Here is a 19,016-nt window from a genome sequence, read left to right as displayed (position 1 = left end):
CAGGTCCTGGACACCGGTCCGGGGGGCTCTGCATTTTAATTTTATTTTAAATGAAGCTTCTTAAATATTTAAAAAAACCTTATTTACTTTACATACAACAGTAGTTTAGTTATATATTATAGGCGTATAGAAAGAGACCGTGTAAAAACGTTAAAATGTATTACTGGCACGTGAAACCTTACATTAGAGTGAATACATGAAGACTCGGCACACCACTTCTGAAAGGTTGCCGACCTCTGGATTAGAACATCAGTCCCAGCAGCTGGGCAGTCTTTGTCATAGACTGTTTTTCTTTGCTCTGTAAATTGTGCCAGATAAAGGAGCCATAGAATGCCAAGATTCAGCTGTTTAGTCAGCCGGGGCCTCTATTCTAGCTTGTGTCTGCCATGACCTGGTCAGCCCCAGAGGAGACCAGAGGGCCTTGCTCTGGAGAGGTGCGGGGCTTTGAAGTCCATGAGAGTTGCCGCTGCTCAGCACCGGTCACGTTCATTCCCCACATTTGTAGCCCCTGTGGCTGCAGGTAACTCCTGTTTTGCTGCCGCCTTTCCCGCAGGGGCAGCTCCAAAGAGCCTGTGGCTGATGTCTAGGCTAGGTGACAAGGAGGCACAAGCTCCCACTGAAAGAACAATGCTCGTGTAGGCCAGGCCCATCGGTCGTGTTTCAAGGGGGGTGGTCTTGGGAAGGATGGGAATCAAGATAGGTGGGCCTGGATCCTCAGAGGGACTTAGGCATTGCAACACCTAACCTGTAGGTGCCTGGAAAGTCCCTGCTATCCACACGCCCTGTGTTAGACGTCCAGGCCAGGGGTTCTCACAACACATTTTTAAGTGGCCTCAGAATGCGGCCACCAGCTCTTGCTGGGGCCACTCTGACAATTTGTCCTAAAATACTGAATTAACTGTAGGAAAAACTCACACCAGCTGCCTTTTCCTCCAGATTTGTGTCTCCACAGGGGGGCAGGGCCCGACCCCTCTTGGCGGCCCCCGGACAGGGGCTGCTGCTTCCCCCCCCCCCCAATCACAGCACAAAAAGCCCCTGATCAGTCATGAGCCACGGCGGATTAACGCATGGGTCAATGGGGCCCGTGCCCAGGGGCCCCGGCCAATGTGGGGGCCCACGCAGGAGTGGTGGCATTCTGACTCCATCCTCCGCTCCTCCTGTCGTCGTCCCCCACTCGCCTCTCGGCCCTGCTTCTCCTCTTCCCCTTCACGCCCCAGCCGCAGTCAGGCTGGAAGACACGGCTGTGGTGGGGGAGTGTATCCCCCTGTCCTCCCCCATGCAGAGATAGGGGCATCGCCCCCAAAATGCCACCGAAATGCAGTGGCATTTCAGCAGATGCTCGACCGCCGCCACGGTCCTTCGTCTGGTGCCCGCCTGATGAACAGGTTGGGGACCACTGCTCTAAGTGGTCTCGGTGCCGCTAGACGGGACAGCGCCCCACACCCAGGAGGTGTGTGGGTGACACCTGGACTGCAGGGAGAGGGCAAGACTTCTAAGCATGAGCAAGGCACCCCCGGGTGCTCAGCTTGGGTTAGCCCTAAGGGACGTACAGAGCTGGCTTATTACAGACACTTCTAGTTCTTTTTGGGACTTAAGGCTGTAACTCGCTGGTGTGTCTCTGTTACCTGCTTCAACCTGGTAACTAACTCGCTCATTTCCTTTTGCTAGTTAATACATCTCCGTTGTAAGATTGGCTAGAAGCGCTGTCTTTGGGGTTAGATCTAGGGTGCCACTGACCTGGGGTAAAGGACTGGGCCTTTGGGACGGGAGTAAGCTGAAGATTAGTGTGATTTGTGGTGTGAGGGACCATCTACCACCAAGGCAGGCTCGTCTGGGTGGCAAGCGGAGACGGATTAAAATGTATTGGAGCCCTGGGCACAAAGAACATTTGGGCCCCTCACATCCTGCCCCCCCGCCATGGGGCCCCGCCCCCTGCCCCTCTCCTTCCCCCAAGGCTCCACCCCCTGGCCTGGCCAGAAGCCGGGCTGCAGTAAGAGCTGCTGTGGGGAGCCCTGGACCCTCCACCTGCCCCAGGGGGTGCACCCTGTGGGGCAGGGATACAGGCCGGGGGCTGCTCTCAGGCACCCTGGCCCCCCTGCCCAGGACAGGCGGAGGGCCCGCGGGAAGGGGGAGAGACTTGGGCCAGCTCTGCATGGGGGGGGGGGCGTAGGGAGAGAGGGCTCGGGCCAGTTCCCTGGGGGGGAAAGGAGAGGGGGCTCGGGCCAGATCTGTGGGGGGGGGGAAGGAGAGGGGGCTCGGTCCAGCTGTACAAGGGGCTCGGGCGAGCAGCTCCCCATCTCTGCATGGGGGAGGATGGGGGGATACACTCCCCCACCACAGCCGTGTCTTCCAGCCTGACTGTGGCCGGGGCATCAAGGGGAAGACGAGGAGCAGGGCTGACAGGCGTGGGGGGGACGACAGGAGGAGCGGGGGATGGAGTCAGAATGCCACCACTCCTGCGTGGGCCCCCACGTTGGCCAGGGCTCCTGGGTACTGGCCCCATTAACCCATGCATTAATCCGCCGTGGCTCATGACTGATCAGGGGCAAACACACAGAGCTCTTTGGCTGTTACGAAAACTGCTAATGTACAGGTACCGAGCACTGATTACAATTAAGCCTCATTAACCCGGTTGTGTGGAGGGGTTGACACCTGTGGTTAAAGGACTTGACTATTAAAGCTGACTCCAGAAGCCTGGCTGCTGTGGTGAGCACTTGCTTGAAGCAGCAGTAAAGGGTCCTTTTTAGAGTAAGGTAGGGGCAGGTTGTGTTTTTCTGTTGTGATATGGGCTGGCTGGTGTCCAGGTGTCAATGTGATTAGGTTTGTAACTGCTGTTTGTTTCTAGAGGGGTGTGACCCATGTCTGCCTTGTACCTGGGCTGGGTGCACAGGTAGGGTTGTGGGGGGGATCTGCTTCTATAAAAACTGCAGCAGTGGAACCTTGTATCTGTGTTTCTAGGATAATACCTAGAAGGTGGAGGAACCCCCTTGCTCCAAGGTGGGGAGAAGAGATTTAACAAGAGGGAATGAGGGAGGAGGTTTGATAATCAAATAGAAATTGGAAGCTAGCACCAGGCCTCTTACTAAGGCCTGGAAAAGCCCCATGTCAGGGGTGGCAAGTCCAGTGACCTAAAATGAACAGGAATGACTGTGTCAGTCTCCTGAGACCAGGTGTTGGTGGGCTGTGAGTCTGCTCTTGTAGCCTGTGATCCAGGCAGCCCAAGGTTGTGGTGTTGTGTATCTGGCCACCCTGCCCCAGCTAACTGGAGGTAACCAGACAGCTGTGACCTAGCCTCCTCAGACTCCCTATTGGAAGAACCCAGAACTAACAAGGGGGACAGAGATAAGACCTCACAGGGAGTCTAATCTCATGCTGTGGTTCCAGCATGGAAGCCTGCTGGTGGGGTTAGTGGCGCTGGCTGGCCAGGGTCAAGCTCAGTGGTCATGGCTGACTCTCTGGCTAAGCCTCAGATGAGGGAACCAGTAGACACTGTCTGGTTCTGTACCCTTGGCTAATACCAAGGGTGTAGCATGAATGCACCCGTGGGTGGCTGTAGGGGAGCTTGTAGCTAGGGTAGAAACCAGCACACCCTGAGGCAAGACACTGGGAGCTCTGCTCAGAGCTCCTTGTAAGACAAAGCAGCCACCCTGGGGTGGGGGTTTGGGGAAGTAGCTGCCTAGGTGGGATGTTTAGAGGCTAAAAGCTGCTGTAGAGCAGGAGGCTTTGCGGTCGGTCTCTGGCGCTCTCTCATGCAGGGGTGGCAAGTTTGTATAAATTATGGTGGTGCCCACAATGCCCAGAGTCTGCCCCTGCCTGAGGCTCTGGGAGGGAGTTTGGGTGGGGGGAGGAGGTCTGGGGTGCAGGCCCTGGGCTGGGGATTGGGATGCAGGCTCAGGGGGGGTGCTTACCTGTGGCTCCTAGGCAGGGTGGGCCAAGGGGCCTCCATGTGGGGCTACCCCAGGCACTGCCCCTGCAGCTTCCGATTGGCTGCAGCTTGGGGTGGGAGCTGTGGGTGTAGACCCAGACCCCCGCCCAGAGGCCCACAGCCATGGAGCAGAGCAGCTTTCTGCCTGCTCATGCCCCACTGCACTGCCAGTGGTGGGTGGGGGGCTGTATTAAATTGCCCAGGGGACATGTGGGGGAAATGCCTGGGGGTGGAGGCAGGGCCAATGGAGAGACCCAGCCTCAGACGTCGCTGAACCTGCTGCCCCTGTGCCTAGGTGGGATGTTGGGCAGGCAAAAGCTGCCAGCAGAGCAGGAGGCTTTGTGGTCTCTCTCCTGGGTCTCTGCAGAGCACCAGGCTCAGCAGCAGGCCGGCACGGCTGCTCTTGCCTGGGGAGCCCCTCTTGTGCGCATAGCTCCGAGCGCACAGGCATGGCCATAAAGGCGGCCAGACCTGGGCAGCTGCACTAACATGTCTTCTCGTCTACCCCCTGGCCCTGGCTGCAGGGAGATGGCAGCGCAGTGGGCCGTGCTGGGGCTGTTGGCTGCCTGCGTGGCCACTGCTGCGAAGGAATCTGTGCTCAACATGTGCATGGACGCCAAGCACCACAAAACCAAGCCAGGCCCGGAGGGGGCGCTGCATGGCCAGGTACGCTCTTGTCTGACACATGTCAGTCCCATCCCCGACCCCTTGGAGCTTCGGGTGAGGAGTAACTGAGTCACCTGGGCCTGCCGTCCCTTCCAGTGCAGGCCTGTTCCTTACACAGGTTCTCTGGGGCCGTGGAGGACTGCAGTGCAGGGAGCTGGAGGTGTTTGCAACACACCAAGAACTGCAGTTTCTCTCTCAGCTCTAGGAGGCTGAAGCAGGTTGGGTCATGGCACCAACATCCTTGGGCTGGCAAGGGAGACCCAGCTCTCTGGCCAGGACTGGCTCTAAGCACCAGCAAACCAAGCACGTGCGTGGGGGTGGCACAATTTCAGGGGCAGCGTTGTTGGGGGTTTTTGGGGCAGCAAAAACTCTAGAGCCGGCCCTGTCTCTGGCAGCAGCGAAGCAAGCCATGCAAATCAGGCTACTTCGTCCTTCCAAAAAGAGGTCTGTCCCTTGCTGGTGCCCTAGGGAAGGGCTCGGACTGATGCAGAGAGCCGGGGAGCCAGGACTCCTGTGCTGCCATCCAGCTCTGCCACTGATTCTGTGGGTGGACTTGGATACGTCCCTGTTACTTCACAAGAATAAACTGGCCCAAGTATCTGGTGTTAACACAGGTGCTGGAACTAGGGGTGCAGGGCTGGTTCTGCAGCACCCCCTGGCTTGAAGTGGTTTCCATCATACATGGGGTTTACAGTTTGGTTCAATGGCTCTCGGCACCCCCACTACACAAACTGTTCCAGCCCCCCTGGGTGTTAACATGGCCCTGTCACTGAATAACCATTTAAAATGTGGTTTGGGGTTCTCAGGACAAAGACCTCAGCTTGCTTAGGACCATGGTGACAGCCACCATTACAAAGATCTTTAGCGGGTTCCCACCTTCCTAATGGCTGGTAACTGCACCCCTGAGGCCCTGCCCCTTCTCTGCTCTCCCCCTGCCAAGTTTAAAAAAAAACAAACCCACAGATGTCAGGGCTTGTCCGGGTGCCATTTAACACACAAGCCGAAGCCCAGATTGTCTAGGTGAAAACTGGACAGGTGGCAACAGTGTCTCTCCCCTGCTGTCTGGCGGATAGGAAATGGCAGTAACCATCCTCTGAGAGAAGAGGGGTTAATCGAAGTGATCTGACTTAACAGCTCCAGATCACACTTCCTAGAAGACAAAACCAGACCAATCCATGCAGGGGCAGAGAAGATCTGTATCTGGTGCTGACTCTGAAGCTGCCTATCCTCTGCAACCTCACTGCCGGAGAGACCGGCCCGGCATGTGGTCTGATCAGCTGTTCCAAAACCCAGCAAATCTGCATCCCCGCCAGGTGCTGCCTTTCTGCTCCCAGGCTCCCGGCAGTGCTGCAGGATATAGGCTTGGGGGGGAAGCCAGACTTTCCTTGAACAGGAGGCAAAGGGAGGGAGAGAGGAAAGCAGACTGAAGGTTGAGGAGGAAAGTGGAGGGGCAGGGTGACAGCAGGAACCAAAGTCAGGAGTGAGCTGGAGCCAGTGAAGGTGGTGACGTCAGGTGGGTCTTGCTGCCTAGCCCAGGCTGGTAAGAAGATCTTCTGGGATTGGGACAAGGAAGGTGACCCAGCAGATTGCAGGAGAAGGTGGGGGCGGCAGCTATGTCCTTCCTTTCCTCCCCCTCTCCCAGACAGCAGTCAGTCCAATCTTCCTCCCAAAGTCCTTGCATGCTTGGGCTTCTGTGGGGGGGGGGGGGTGTGGAGTGGGTTTTTTAAACCCCACCCACCCAAAAAAAGGGCTGTCGGGGCAGACCAGACCATCCTGTTCACTGGCTACACATGTTACCAACAATCCAATCTAGTTCAGCTTTCTAGTTCCACATCTCTCAACTGGAGGCTCATGTTGAAGTGGTGCCTTGTCACTAGGAGGCACTTTCATTTGGACAAATTCAGTCTGTCTCCTCTTTGCACCCTCTTCCCCATTCCCCACTTAACCAGCACCCCACAGAGGAGATCACAATTGGGGTTGGGGGGGGGGGTACATCTAGAGGGCCTAATCAAACCTCATTTATCAGCTCGGTGGCTGCCCCTCCTGCCCCCAGTCTGTAGCTTCCCCACTTCACAGCATTTAGTAGTTTAAAGATCTCCCAGCACTTGGCAAAAAAGTATCTCTGCCCTTCAATCCCTGGTCCTTAGCCATGGCCCCACCAGTGCTGATACCAGAGCAGTCCCACGAGGCACCACTAGAGTCCGGTGATGCTGCTGCATCCACAGCATCCTGTCTGCCCCCCGGGCGAGCTGCTGAAATCCCCTGCGTACCCGTCTCTCGCTGTGTTCGCAGTGCGCCCTGTGGAAAGACAACGCCTGCTGCACGGCCGAGACCAGCACGGGGGCTCACCAGGACCAGTCCTACCTGTACAACTTCAACTGGAACCACTGCGGGGTGATGCCAGAGATGTGCAAGCGGCACTTCATCCAGGACACGTGTCTGTACGAGTGCTCGCCCAACCTGGGGCCTTGGATCGACCAGGTCAGGGGGTGTTGGGGCTGGGCACTGGGGGTGGGGAGAAGGCTGGCTTGGTGCATGGGCTCACGGCTCCCTCTAGTGGCAGGTCCTAACAGTTCACTCTCAAGCACCACACAGAGTTGCTCCTTCAGCTTGCGCAGTCAGGGCTTGGGCTTTCTGTGCCAAAGGCCCCAGGTTCAATTCTCCACTGGCAGCTGGTGTCCCTGTATCCAGCCAGGGCCCATTGCATGTGGGCAGGACAATCCGCACAAAGCATCCTGAGGCTGCACTGAAGAATGACTCCTTTATCTTCCCTCCCCAGGCAGTGCCCCTGGGGTCCTGCCATCCCCCTGCTGTCAAGGGCTCCAGAGAGCCTGGCACCAATGCTGAGCTCTGCCGAATGCCCCCAGCTTGGCTGGTCTCTCGGTGGGACTGATGCTGCCTCTGTCCTGGGGGGAGGGGGGTTCATGCAGGGTATTTGCTGTGGAGGCAACAGCTAAGATTGCACATGCTGCTCCTGAGCAGGGCTCTGCAATAAATCCAGGATCTCTTCCCTGGACACCGAGCTGGCCTGCCCATCACCTGGGTGGGCTGCATGGGACGCCTGGTGGGCTGTGGATGCTGCTGTTCAGGTTTGCAGGGAGGCTGCTGTGAGACTGTCCCTTCCCCTGGGGACTGGGCCTGCTTCTGCTGGGACTCACATTGGCTCCATTCAGTGGTGCTGGATTGCGGGGTAGGGGAGCATATCTCTGACCCCTGCTCAGTGGGGAGGCTGATGTTCCCCGTGGGAGGAGCACAGAGCTGCCCCCTGATGCTCACAGCCCTGTGTCCCACCAGGCGGATACCAGCTGGCGCCGGGAGAGGATCATCAACGTGCCGCTGTGCAAGGAGGACTGCGAGCTGTGGTGGGAGGCCTGCAAGGACGCCGTCACCTGCAAAGAGAACTGGCACAAGGGCTGGAACTGGACCTCAGGTCAGGGAGCTGCTGAGAGCAAACCCTCCACCCCACTCTGTGCTGCAGGGTGGAGCCAGGCTGCTGCAGCCTGGGGGCGGGGGGGGAATGGGGAGGGGCCAGACCTCGCTGTACAGGTTCAGGGCTGGTTTGGTGGCCCAGGAGCTGGAGGAGGGGCTCCCACCTCTCCCTGCCCCTTGATGGCAGCAGCCCTCTGACTAGCTACAGACCCTGGGTGGGGGCTCATGAGAGGAGCACCCTGGGAGTGAGGGGCTGGGGCCTGTAGTCTCCTCTGTTCTCTGCACTGTCCCTGGTTTGGGTCAGGCTGGGGGAGTGGGTCGTCCCCTGGCCTGAACATAGTGTCCAGTGAACCTGGGGCATCTTCAGCTGTGGCGATGGTGCCCATGCTGGAGCAGAGGCCAGGAAACCTGCTCACCCAGGGGGCAGAACTGCCCAGCAGGTGGCTGTGTGGCTCTGGGGTCTTCCTCCCTCCAAGGCAAGTGGGCGTGTGGTGCCCCTCTGCTCACCAGTATCCCCTGCCTCCAAAGTGGGTCCAGGTCCTGGAGGCAGCCACAGCAGCACAGTCCCAGGGGCAGAGCTGGAGAGGGTAAAATGGGGCTCCCCGTGATGTGCAGAAGGAGCTGGCAGCAGCCCTGGACTCAGCTCCGTGCCGTGAATGCCCATGTACCTTCAGTGGGCAGAGGAATGAATGGGGCTCAGAGCCTAGGCTGGAGCAGTGGCAGATCCTGCCCAGAGGAAGAGTGGCCCAGTGCTTAGAGCCTGTGACCTGAGATCTGCTTCAGTTCCCTGCTATTGACTGTAGAGGGTGGCCACTGTCTGACAACACTCTCGGCTCTCAATGTTCTGGAGGCCAAATAAGCAAACCGAGCCAAATACCTGGTCACAACCAATCCTGCACCTTGGCAGGGGGTCAGACTAGGTCACCCTAGTGGTTCCTTCTAAAGACCCCAGTGCAATACAATCTGGCTTTGCAGGAGTAGGTAGGAATGTCACTTTTCTTGTTTTTATGCAACATGTCCACTTTGGCAGAAGGTGTGTGGAGTTAAACCAGTGGTTCTCAAACAGGGGTATATGCCCCCCTGGGGGCACGCAGAGGTCTTCTGGGAGTACATCAACTCCTCTAGTATTTGTCTAGTTTTACAACAAATGGCATAAAAAGCCCTAGTGAAGTTGGTATAAACTAAAACTTCAGACCATGACTTATTTATACTGGTCTATTGTACTTGCATTTCAGTGCATAGTCTACATTCCAATCGAGTTTTTATGGTTGTATGGTAAAAATGAGTCAGCAGTTTGTACATGTGCTGTGACACTTGTGTATTTGTCTGACTTGGTAAGCAAGTAACTGAAGTGAAACTTGAAGGTACATGAGGCAAATCAGACTCCCCAGACAACTGTATCCCTGTCAAAAGGTTGAGAGCCACTGATTTTTTATTTTTTTTTTGAACTACCTACACTTCCCGTGTGGCTTTACAAGTTACTAAACTCCCCACATGTGGCTAAGACCCAACCCACCAGGTTGTAACTCTTCCTTGGCTTGACATCTCTCTTGCATACTGTGTTCTAGCCCAGTGGCCCATGACACTAGCTGTACTGGGACCTAGACTGGATATAGTTTTGCCTTTGACAAGTTCTCAATTAGCTAGTGCCAAGGCTGAAGGCAGTTTTGCAAAGTGTTAAGATCCTGTATTGGCTAGCACTGCTCTTCCATAGATGCACTGTGTGACCTCAATTCAGTCTGTGCCTCAGTTTCCCACTTGTGTACCGGGGAGAAGAGCACTGCCCTACCTCAGTTTCCTGAGGATAAATAAGCTACAGACCCTGGGGTGCTGGAGGGCTGGGAAGGATTAATGCCCATTGGCAGAATTGGGGATGGGGCGGGGGGGGGGGGGACTAGCCCAGGGGAGCCCAGCTGGGGTAGGTTCCTCATTCTTACTAGCCTCCATCTGTCTGTCCAGCCCGTCAGGGATCAAACCAGCAGGTGACTGATGTGGCTACAAGCCCTTGAACTTCACCTCACAGGGAAGGACTGTCTCTCCCACAAGCCAGCTGGGCCGTTGCCAGCTCAGCCCATAGCCGGGGACTGGCGGATGCCTAGCAGCCAGAGATGGGGGAGGCTGGCTGGAGGGAGTCCAGCCACAGCTTGCTCACTGCTGCCCTCTCTCTCCCTCTCCAGGGACCAACCGGTGCCCCCGTGGCTTCACATGCCAACCATTCAAATACGTCTTCCCCCGGCCGGCGGACCTGTGCGAGAAGATCTGGTCCAACTCGTACAAATACACCACGGAGCACTGGGGCAGCGGGCGCTGCATCCAGATGTGGTTCGACCCTGCCAAAGGGAACCCCAACGTGGCTGTGGCCAAGTACTACGCCCAGAACGGGAGAGACGCCTCTCCTGTGCCGCGGGCTGTCCTGCTGCTGCTGCTGCCGGCTGCTCTCCTGGCCCTGTTCTGAGCATCCAGAAGCCTCTGGCAGCTCCACTGGCTTATACAGGGAATATTTCCGCTCGGGGCACAGGGTGTGTTTGCCCTGTTTTGGGCTCTGGCCAGCAGATTCAGGATTCTGTCTGGCTACTGCTAACCCTGACAAGACACGATAGAACCAGATTAGTCCCACAACTCCCCTCCCCTGTGACTGTCCCTCTGATCTTATTGTCTGTTCTCCTGCCACACTCTCTCCCAGCAGGCTCTGGGGGAGATCCCTCCATGTCCCTGGGGATCTGAGCTCTGTAACATGCAGTGACTCCCTGGCTGGGTGTATTTATTCTGTCAGGTTCCTGGGCAGGTCCCCTCTAATTATGGTGCCCTCAGCTACCTAGCTTCCTTGTCTGAACCCTGGAAATACAGGGGTCCCCTCCCCTGGCTCGCAGCCTGCCCTGGTGTCTCTACTTCAGCAGATTGGACACTCACAGGGGGCTCCAGTGCACCCCCCACCCCCAAACTACACCCTGCCCTTTAAGGGTGAGCCCATGTGCAGCCACCACCACCCTTAAGCTCCTAGCTGCAGGGTTCTGCTGCCTAGTTGGAGCAGATGCATGGGGAGGGAGGACCCCCCTCAACTCCCCTGCTGTCAGAGCTCCCCCACCCCCTCTGTCCTGCCTGGCTCTGGTTTCCCAGGGGGGCTCTCACCATGTGGTCAATGGGAAGCGCTGCCTGGCTTGGCAGGATGCTCCCAGCTCTAGCTCTTGCCTGGAGCTGGACTCCTGCTCTGCCTGGTGGTGACTGCCTGGCCTCTAACCTGCTCCAGGACTAGCTGTGGCTGCACACGGTGCTCCCAGCGCTGGCTGCTGACCCAGTGACCAGGGCCAGCCCCTAGCACCAGAGCAGAGCCTGGGCTTGCTGTCCTGCCCTTGTGCCCCTGAGCTGCGGGTGGGAACTGTCGGGAACTGAGACCTCCCAGCTTGTGAGAATCTGGCAAAATAAACTGTCCCAGCCCTGCTCTGTGCTTGTCTCCTCCTTGATAGACACGTCCTTCTGCTCAGGGCTGCAAAGCTAGAAGTGGGCCCAGCCTGGGGCTCTCAGGTTGTCTGTGACCCAAACTGAGGTGGGAGCTGGGCCTGGACCCTCTGCTCAAACAGTGGCTGGGGGGTAGAGTAGGATCCCTGCACATGGGCCTGGCTCCAGTCTCTGCAAGCCCCCCTGTGGGGCTCTGAATGCTTTGACTGCAGGGGGCGCTGCAGAGCAGGGTCTGGCCACTGCAGGCAGCTGCAGCAGCCTCTCCTGCCTGGTGCTAGGAACTCGCTCATCTGGCCGATGTCGTGCACCCAGGCTGTGGCGCCGGCAGGGGCACCCTCTGTGGGGCCCAGTCCGATGCTCACTGCAATACTAGTATGAACTACTGCCTCCAGGTGTTGCTCTGGGTTCTGGCTGCTCAGGTGTGGGCCTGGGCTGCAGGCTCCCTGTCTCATGCCCCTTCTTGGGCAGCTGGCCTCTGGGGTCCTATTCCCTAGGCCCTACTCTGTCCTTAGTGCCCCTTCTTCCAACTCTGCCCCGTGCCAGTTCCAACAAGCCGCCCGTGGGCTCTGCACAGGGCCTATGCTCTCAGGCTTTGTCCCCACAGCTGTTCGGGAGCAGCCCTGCCCACTGGCTCCCTGGGTGGACAAGGCCCGAGAAAGCCCAAGAGAGTCTCGATCTCTGAGAAGACACTAGAATGCAAGCGTGTAGCCCTGTCATGTACTCCTGCCCCCACTGATCTTCCCCCACTGGTTTGAGTTTCAGCTCAGCCTGCAGTCAGGCTGGATGGAGACTCCTGGGTGTTCCTGCTGCTTGACAAAGTCGGACTGGAATTAAGGGGTCAGTGTTTAAGGGTGAGAGTAATTAACCCTCAGAAACAATTTCTTAAGTGCAGGGTGGATTCTCCATTCCTGGTGCTGTTTTAAATCCTGCTGGGCTGGTTTCCTGTGAGCTCTGTTCTTGCTCAGACCGGAATTACTCTGGGATGTGCTCTGGCCAGCATTAGCCGGGAGTCAGATGAGCTGGTCACAGTGGGCTTCTATTGATCCACTAGCAAGGCTGAGGTTGGCTCCTTCCTGCTGACCCTCTGCTCAGCATAAGCAACATGCCAGGCTCTCCCTATATGTTCCTCTGGGCCTGGCATCCTGCCCCCAGCCCAGCTGCTATCACTCACCCCAGGGGCCTTTGATTTGAACAATACACTAGCTCCCCACCCTGTGCAACTTGCACAGGGACCCGTCTCTAGCTACTGGAGCTGACTGGCTTCCCCAGTGAGCAGGGCCAGGTGGGGATGGGTGTGGGGCGGGCATCCCTTGCTCCAGCTCTCTTCATTCCAAAGCTCCTTTCCTGCCTCCTCCCCATCTCTGGCCCAGCCCTGCGTGAGCTGGGTAAAGGGACCAGGTCCCACCCCACCGCTGAGGCCCCTGACTCGTCACCAGCCCGCTGACCCTGAGCAGACCCTTGGGTGCTGCCCAGGCTCTCATCTGAGGCCAAGAGATGGCACTTTGTCCACGTGCATCCATCAGCCATGAACCCAGAGCATCCCGCAGGCAGTAGCCATGGTGAGTCATGCAAGAGGCTCGTGGGCTGGGCCAGTCATCCCAGAGGAATGGGGCCCTCAGTGACTGGGGGGGTGGGGTGGTGAGCATGCCCTGCATTCTGGGCTGTGCCCTTCTCAGGCTCCTTAGGCCATGCAGCAGGAGGAGCTTGGATCAGTCCCGAGAGGATGTGCTCAGTGAGAAGACCCGAGAAACAGCCTGCACCATCCATGCAATGGGACCTGCAGGCTGAGACACCAAAAATCCACTCCTGTTCTTAAAGGTAAATTTTATTAAGAACAAAAAGGAAGAAAAAACATCTGGAACTTAGGCTTTTGCCAGATTTTTAAAGAGCAATTCCAAAAATTAAGTACCGAGAATAGCTTTCTTGGGGTGCAGTTTAAAGGTTACAAGCAAACAAAAGCACCTGGGGGTTAGCACAGAGGAGGTTCACAAGCCAAAATAAACCTGATTGCATCTATTTAAATGTTCCCTGTCCCAGTGAGTCCTTCTAGGTGTGGAAGATGAATTTTCATACCTGGTTCAAGCCTTACACAGCATTGCTGCTCCCTGTCACCGTCTCTGGAGAACCACAGACAAAGGGAAAGTTTCTTTCCCAATTTTAAAAAGTTCTACCTTCCCATTGGCTCTTTTGGTCAGGAGCCCACTCCTTTTCTTCATCTGGGGGACTTTTTAACCCTTTACAGGTAAAGCAAGCAGAGAACAGTTACCATGAGGGATTTTACAGCTGCTGGCTGGCTGGGTGTCCAGGGAGCTACTCCCCCCCCCCCATCATTTATCACACATGCCTTGTTGGGTATCAGGAGAAAGATTACAATCTGCTGAAAGTCATCTCTCTATCCATATATGTGTATCCCTAATGCATATGAAGTTATGAGAATTGTGTCATATGTTTGTTACAAAAACATGCTGTAAGTTGGGGGAATCAGCTGGATATTAGCTTCCCCAGAGGCAACAAGAAGCCTGGTATATATTAATTTCTTTGTTAAATTGACAGACTCATATAAGCTTTCAGCATCCAGCAGGCATAAAGACACTGCAAGACAGAGGTTCCCAGGGTTGTGTCTGGGACTGGAGATATTGGCTAGTGTCATACAGTTGCACAATCCAAGAAGCAGTTTACATGCCAGAGGCTGTGCGTGAACAGCCCAGGATTGGGGTTCTCACAGCAGAGCAGGGTAAGGCTGGTTCCCAGAGTCGAGGATTGGAGTGACCTAGCAGATCACCGGTCCAGAGAACACCAGGGGAACGTCACAATCGCTGCACCGTGCGGTGGTGTCTCATTGTTCCCTTGCGCTCCCTGCCGATCTCTCTGGGGCACTTCTTGTCTTATCCTTAGACTGTCACCTCTTTGGCCAGAGACCCCCAGCGCCTGGCAGAGTGGGGGCCTGGTCCGTGGCTGGGGTTTGGAGCTGCTGCAGGAATACAACTAGCATTAAAATAGCTGTGAAGGGGTGGAGCGATATTGTGCCTCTCAGACAAGGGAGAAGCTCATACATTTTAGTCTGTTTGTTGACAAACTGGAGCCAGTCTTATTCTTATAGACTGATAGGTTTATGGTCACCAGGAACCACTGTGATTAGCCACTCTGATCTCCTGCATCACGCAGGCCAGAGAACCTCACCTAGTGATTTCTGCCTCATCCCCGTAACTTGTGGTTGAGATGCTCTGTTTTATCCGGGCCATTCACGCCCTGCCCATCAGCACGGCCTCTGGGAGCCCTACAGCACCTATCAAGCTCCAATACCAGGCTCTCTTGCTTGCCCTGCCCGGGGGTGCTGCATTGTTTTTCTACAGCTCCGTGTCAAGAACCAGCCTCTCCTGTGGTGTTGAGTCAAACAGCCCCCGGCAGTCTAAGGCCTGGTCTCCACTCTACAGTTAGGGCGACAGCGGTAGGTTGCTTGGGGGTGTGAAAAAACCACCCCCCTGGCCGATGGAGCTCTGCCGACCTCACGCGAGGGCTAGGCACAGCTGGGGGAATGGAGGAACGCGCAGTCGAGGGCGGGAGTGTTCCTACAGTGCTGGGAAAACCCGTCCGTGGGGGTGGGCTGCGGCTCCGCTACAGGGCTCTCCTGGCACAGATACGGCGATCTAGCTACGCCCCGTACTGCAGCCACACCCTACGTCTGCCACACGACCACAGCTCCCTTCCTCACCCCGATCTGTGATCTCGCCAAACGACGACGGCGGGCTGTTACACGAAGCCGGCTGCCATAAAAGCTCATGTCCTGGCGCTAGTGACACTCCTGGGGCAGCACCGTCAGCTCAGAGAGGAGCAACACACGGAAACGGGGCTGGAGAGTGTGATCGAGGGGACCTCAGAAGCGCTAACCAGTGACCCGCGGGCACCGAGGAAGGCTGAAGAGCACTGGCCTGACGTTGTGGATCTCGCCCTCTTCGTCAGCTGCTCCACGTCAGGTAGCAGGACAAGATCAGAAATAAGGTGATTCGAAACAAGCTCTGCAACCTCCTCCCTTGGCGCTGGGGGGGTTTCGGCAGCTCTCTTGCTATGGACAGGCTGGAAGACAGGCGGATGCTTTACAGGTAAGATCATGATGATATGAAAATGAAGAATAAGGGGCTCACAGAACACTCCCGCAAGGTATAGAATGTCCCTGGGATTCTGAAATCAAAGTCTTCACGGAAACATTTCTCTTTCTTCTGAGCTTGCTGGTGTGTAGGGTCACTCTGGACAGGTACCCACTAGTTTATTATTGTAGGGTCTTGTGGAAGTTTGGGGGCTTCGCTCAGTGGTTTGTTATGGTAGGGTTGATCGGGGCCTGTGCCCTCTAGTTTGTTTTTGTACGGCCGGGCAGGGGCTGCATAGAATCATAGAATTGTAGGACCCGAGGGGATCTCAAGAGATCGTCCGGTCCAGTCCTCGGTACTCATGGCAGGGGGCTGGTTTGTTATCATAGAGTCACGCTAGGGCTGGGCACGCTGGTTGTTACTGTTGCCGGCACAAAGGCCCGAGGCGACAGCAACAGTGGTTCGTTGCCCAGAGTGCCTCGCTCCAATAGACACACCAGGGTGGAGAAGCAAAAAAAAAGGTTTATTTGAGATCTCAAAGCGATGCTTGGAGACACAGACACGTCTCAGATCAAGCACACTCCATACAAGCAGCTTTCTTTCTTTATACATGATTTTAGCTAAGCATCTCTATTACCCCCCACTGCCCAGCTCCCCCTTCCCCCGCCCCCCTTCTCCCTCCCTTTTAGTTCCCATACAGCAAATACATTATAACGTAGCAATTACTCTAAACAGGTTAAATCATACTTGGCAGAAAATACATCATCTCGTTAGTAACTTTTTCCCGACCGGTTATTTTGTTTCACTCCCTTCAGCCAGGTGCAAGCAGGCTGTATAATTGCCTCCTGGTACTGATAACTAGTTGCCACACATTCCATTCTTTCCATCTAGCCTGTGGGGTTAATTAAAGTCTAAACATGGAAGCGGTTCGGACAAGCAGAGGCCTGATACAGGGAGCCTTCATTGGCACTGTCATTTTCCACCCTTCTGTTAACACTGGGCCATGCCTGGTGCCACCAACATTACTGTATAGTCAGTCTGGTCCTGTGCACGCTAGTTTGTTTTTGTAGGGTTGCTCTTGATATGCACTGGGCCGCACATACTGGTGTGTTCTTGTGGGGTCACTCTGGGCGAAGTATTGTGGGCTTTCCTGGAATGAGCACTGGGCTGTGATGACACAGCGGTTCCTTGTTCTTTGTAAACAACTCCCACCTCAGACCGACAAACTCAGTGCACCACACACCCGTCTTGCAGGGTATATATCCAGGAAGAGTAACATGCAAGGTATCTAGAGAAAGCTCCTGACTCATCAAGGCTCACGATCAATGTGAGATGTATGGCCGGGTAATAGCGAAGGAAGAATGTGTTGATACCGACCGTGTGCTTTATGGACGTGGAGAAGTTCATCACCAGGCGATAGTGTGTCTCTGTGATGGCCCATTCCAGCTGCAGGGAGTCATGCTCCTGCCCCGGTTAGCCGGGGATGTAATGCCAGGGCTCCGTTGTCCAGCCTGGCTCCATCCCGAGATTATCAATGGAAACTCTCAAAGAAAACTGCAAACCTTCGGCACCACTTGGAGGTGAAAATGGAACATTACAAGAGACAGGGGATCTTCCTGCCTATGAACAGAGCCCAAAGGCTGTTCCACTATAACACGGGGGGTGGTCCCGATCCTTTCACTAAGGATGCAGACCTCTTGGGGGGTGGGGGTGTTCTCATGAAAAATGGGATCCTGGCTGCTGTGAAGCCAGCCGGCTCCACAACAGAGTGAACAGTGAGGGAGAAACCTACTGTATTAGCCAGGCAGGGGAACTATCGGTAAGTGTAGGCCCAGGTTCGTGTTTCAGGATTTTGTTGTGTCTGGGAACCATTTGTTTCCAGGGCGCTCGCTCGTTTCCAGTAGAATCTCTCTATTTTCTTAAACAAACCTTCCTTTGTTTGCTGACAGGTGCTGTGCGGTTTACGTGGGTGATAACGGGGGGGTGCACTGCTCCTTGGGGGGCAGGAGAGGTGGGATTTCTGTGAGGCGCCAGGGAGTGGCTATCACAGGGGAACGATCCAAAGGGACTCGGGGCCTGGGGTGCACCCGGTGTTAACCTGCAAGGCGAAGCCAGGGCTGGCCTAGCCCAGAGGAGCGCGCTTGAGTGGCTGACAGGCCGGTGGTGTTCGGGAGCTGATACCCAGCCACCCTGGGCAAGCGGCTTCTCGCTAGGGGCAGGGGGTAGTCAGGTGACACTCAGTCCTGGGTGCCCCAAGAACCGTCCCGGCTCTATGCACTGGTTTGTTATTGTAGGGTCGCTCTGGGGAGGCCCCCACCCGTTTGTTATTGGAGCTTCCATTCCTCCCTCTGCCTCCTGGGAGCGCCTCTCTCCGGCAAGCTCTCGCACACGTTCCCAAGCCACGGCTCACGCCCGCCAGGCCCCTGCCCCGCTTGGCCCCAGGGAGGCGGAAAGCTCAGAGGAAGTCGCAGTGACCCTACTTCCTTTTCCCGCGAGGAGATCTGCAGTGCTGCAGCTGCCTTAGGCTGGAGCTGGCGTCTAAAATCCTCTGTGCAGCTCCCCCATCCGAGCGGGGATTCGCTCGAGTGCTCCCTGCAGCTGCGGCTTGTGAAATTCTGCCTTCCTCTTTCTCCCCGGCCTTCATTTACATGCTGCAAGGCTGGGTGCAGGCTGCTGTCCCTGGGGACGAGGCTCGAGGACATGAAGAGATACAAGCCAGCGCCCTTAGGTGGCCTCACATCCCTTCGCCACCGAGCGACACTGTCTCCAGTAGGCCAGGGTGGTGCCCTGCAGGGCCGGGCAGGAGACCTGCACTCAGCCCTCGGTCCGCACCAGGGAGAGGCTGGGGCAGTGCACCCTGCGCTTCAAGCCATGCGTGGGCGTGCATTGCTGGTGTGGGCGGGCTGGCCTGCTGCCCTGCTAGGGTAGGGCTACCCGGCACTCAGAGACATGACTGCAGCACGTGGAGACTCCCTCCCACCCCCAGCCAGCGTTGATCTGGCCAGCTCCCAGCACAGCAGTAACACTGGCACTGAAGCTGCCCGCCCAGGGCCTGGGTACCTGCTTGAGTGGCCTGGGCACGTACTAAGCTAGATCCACGCTAGCTCGGGTACGTGTACACGCAGTCACACCTCCTGACGGCAACGTAGACGTACCCCTAGTGCGGACGCGGCTTATACTGGCCAAGCGAATGGGGATAAAGCTTCGTCAGCCCTCCCCAACCCCCCCCCTACAAAACAATCTATACAAGCAAAAGTGCAGCTTTGCCAGTATAAGTGTGTCTACACTAGGGATCAGGTCAGGGACCAAACCCCTGCCCCACACAGCTACGTGTACAGTGTAGACCTGGCCTCATTCACTGCTACTGTAATCGGGTGTAATTGCATTAACTCCACTGGGGTTCCAGCCCCTTCTCCCCATTCCTGGAAGAGGGGCCGCATGGAGGGGCGGGGACT

General features: G+C 56.4%; 1 protein-coding gene across 1 annotated transcript; it reads left to right on the top strand.

The window, feature by feature from the left end:
* Positions 1–2,663: 2,663 nt before the first annotated feature.
* LOC123373880 (folate receptor alpha-like) lies at positions 2,664–10,611 on the top strand. The gene is made up of 5 exons (XM_045023104.1): positions 2,664–2,753; positions 4,450–4,591; positions 6,884–7,072; positions 7,886–8,021; positions 10,198–10,611. The coding sequence occupies exons 2-5, from the start codon at positions 4,454–4,456 to the stop codon at positions 10,473–10,475; spliced, it is 741 nt and encodes a 246-aa protein (XP_044879039.1). The 5' UTR covers positions 2,664–2,753; positions 4,450–4,453; the 3' UTR covers positions 10,476–10,611.
* Positions 10,612–19,016: the final 8,405 nt, after the last annotated feature.

The sequence above is a fragment of the Mauremys mutica genome, chromosome 1 (genome assembly GCF_020497125.1).
Source record: "Mauremys mutica isolate MM-2020 ecotype Southern chromosome 1, ASM2049712v1, whole genome shotgun sequence".
NCBI lineage: Eukaryota > Metazoa > Chordata > Testudines > Geoemydidae > Mauremys > Mauremys mutica.
Note: the sequence above shows the minus strand (reverse complement) of the source record. Positions and strands in the feature narration are given on the sequence as shown.

Coding starts and splice junctions, on each gene's coding strand:
- LOC123373880 (XM_045023104.1), top strand. CDS start 4,454: ATGGCAGCGCAGTGGGCCGTGCTGGGGCTGTTGGCTGCCTGCGTGGCC. Junction 4,592..6,883: donor AGGGGGCGCTGCATGGCCAG/GTACGCTCTTGT, acceptor CTGTGTTCGCAG/TGCGCCCTGTGGAAAGACAA. Junction 8,022..10,197: donor GGGCTGGAACTGGACCTCAG/GTCAGGGAGCTG, acceptor CTCCCTCTCCAG/GGACCAACCGGTGCCCCCGT.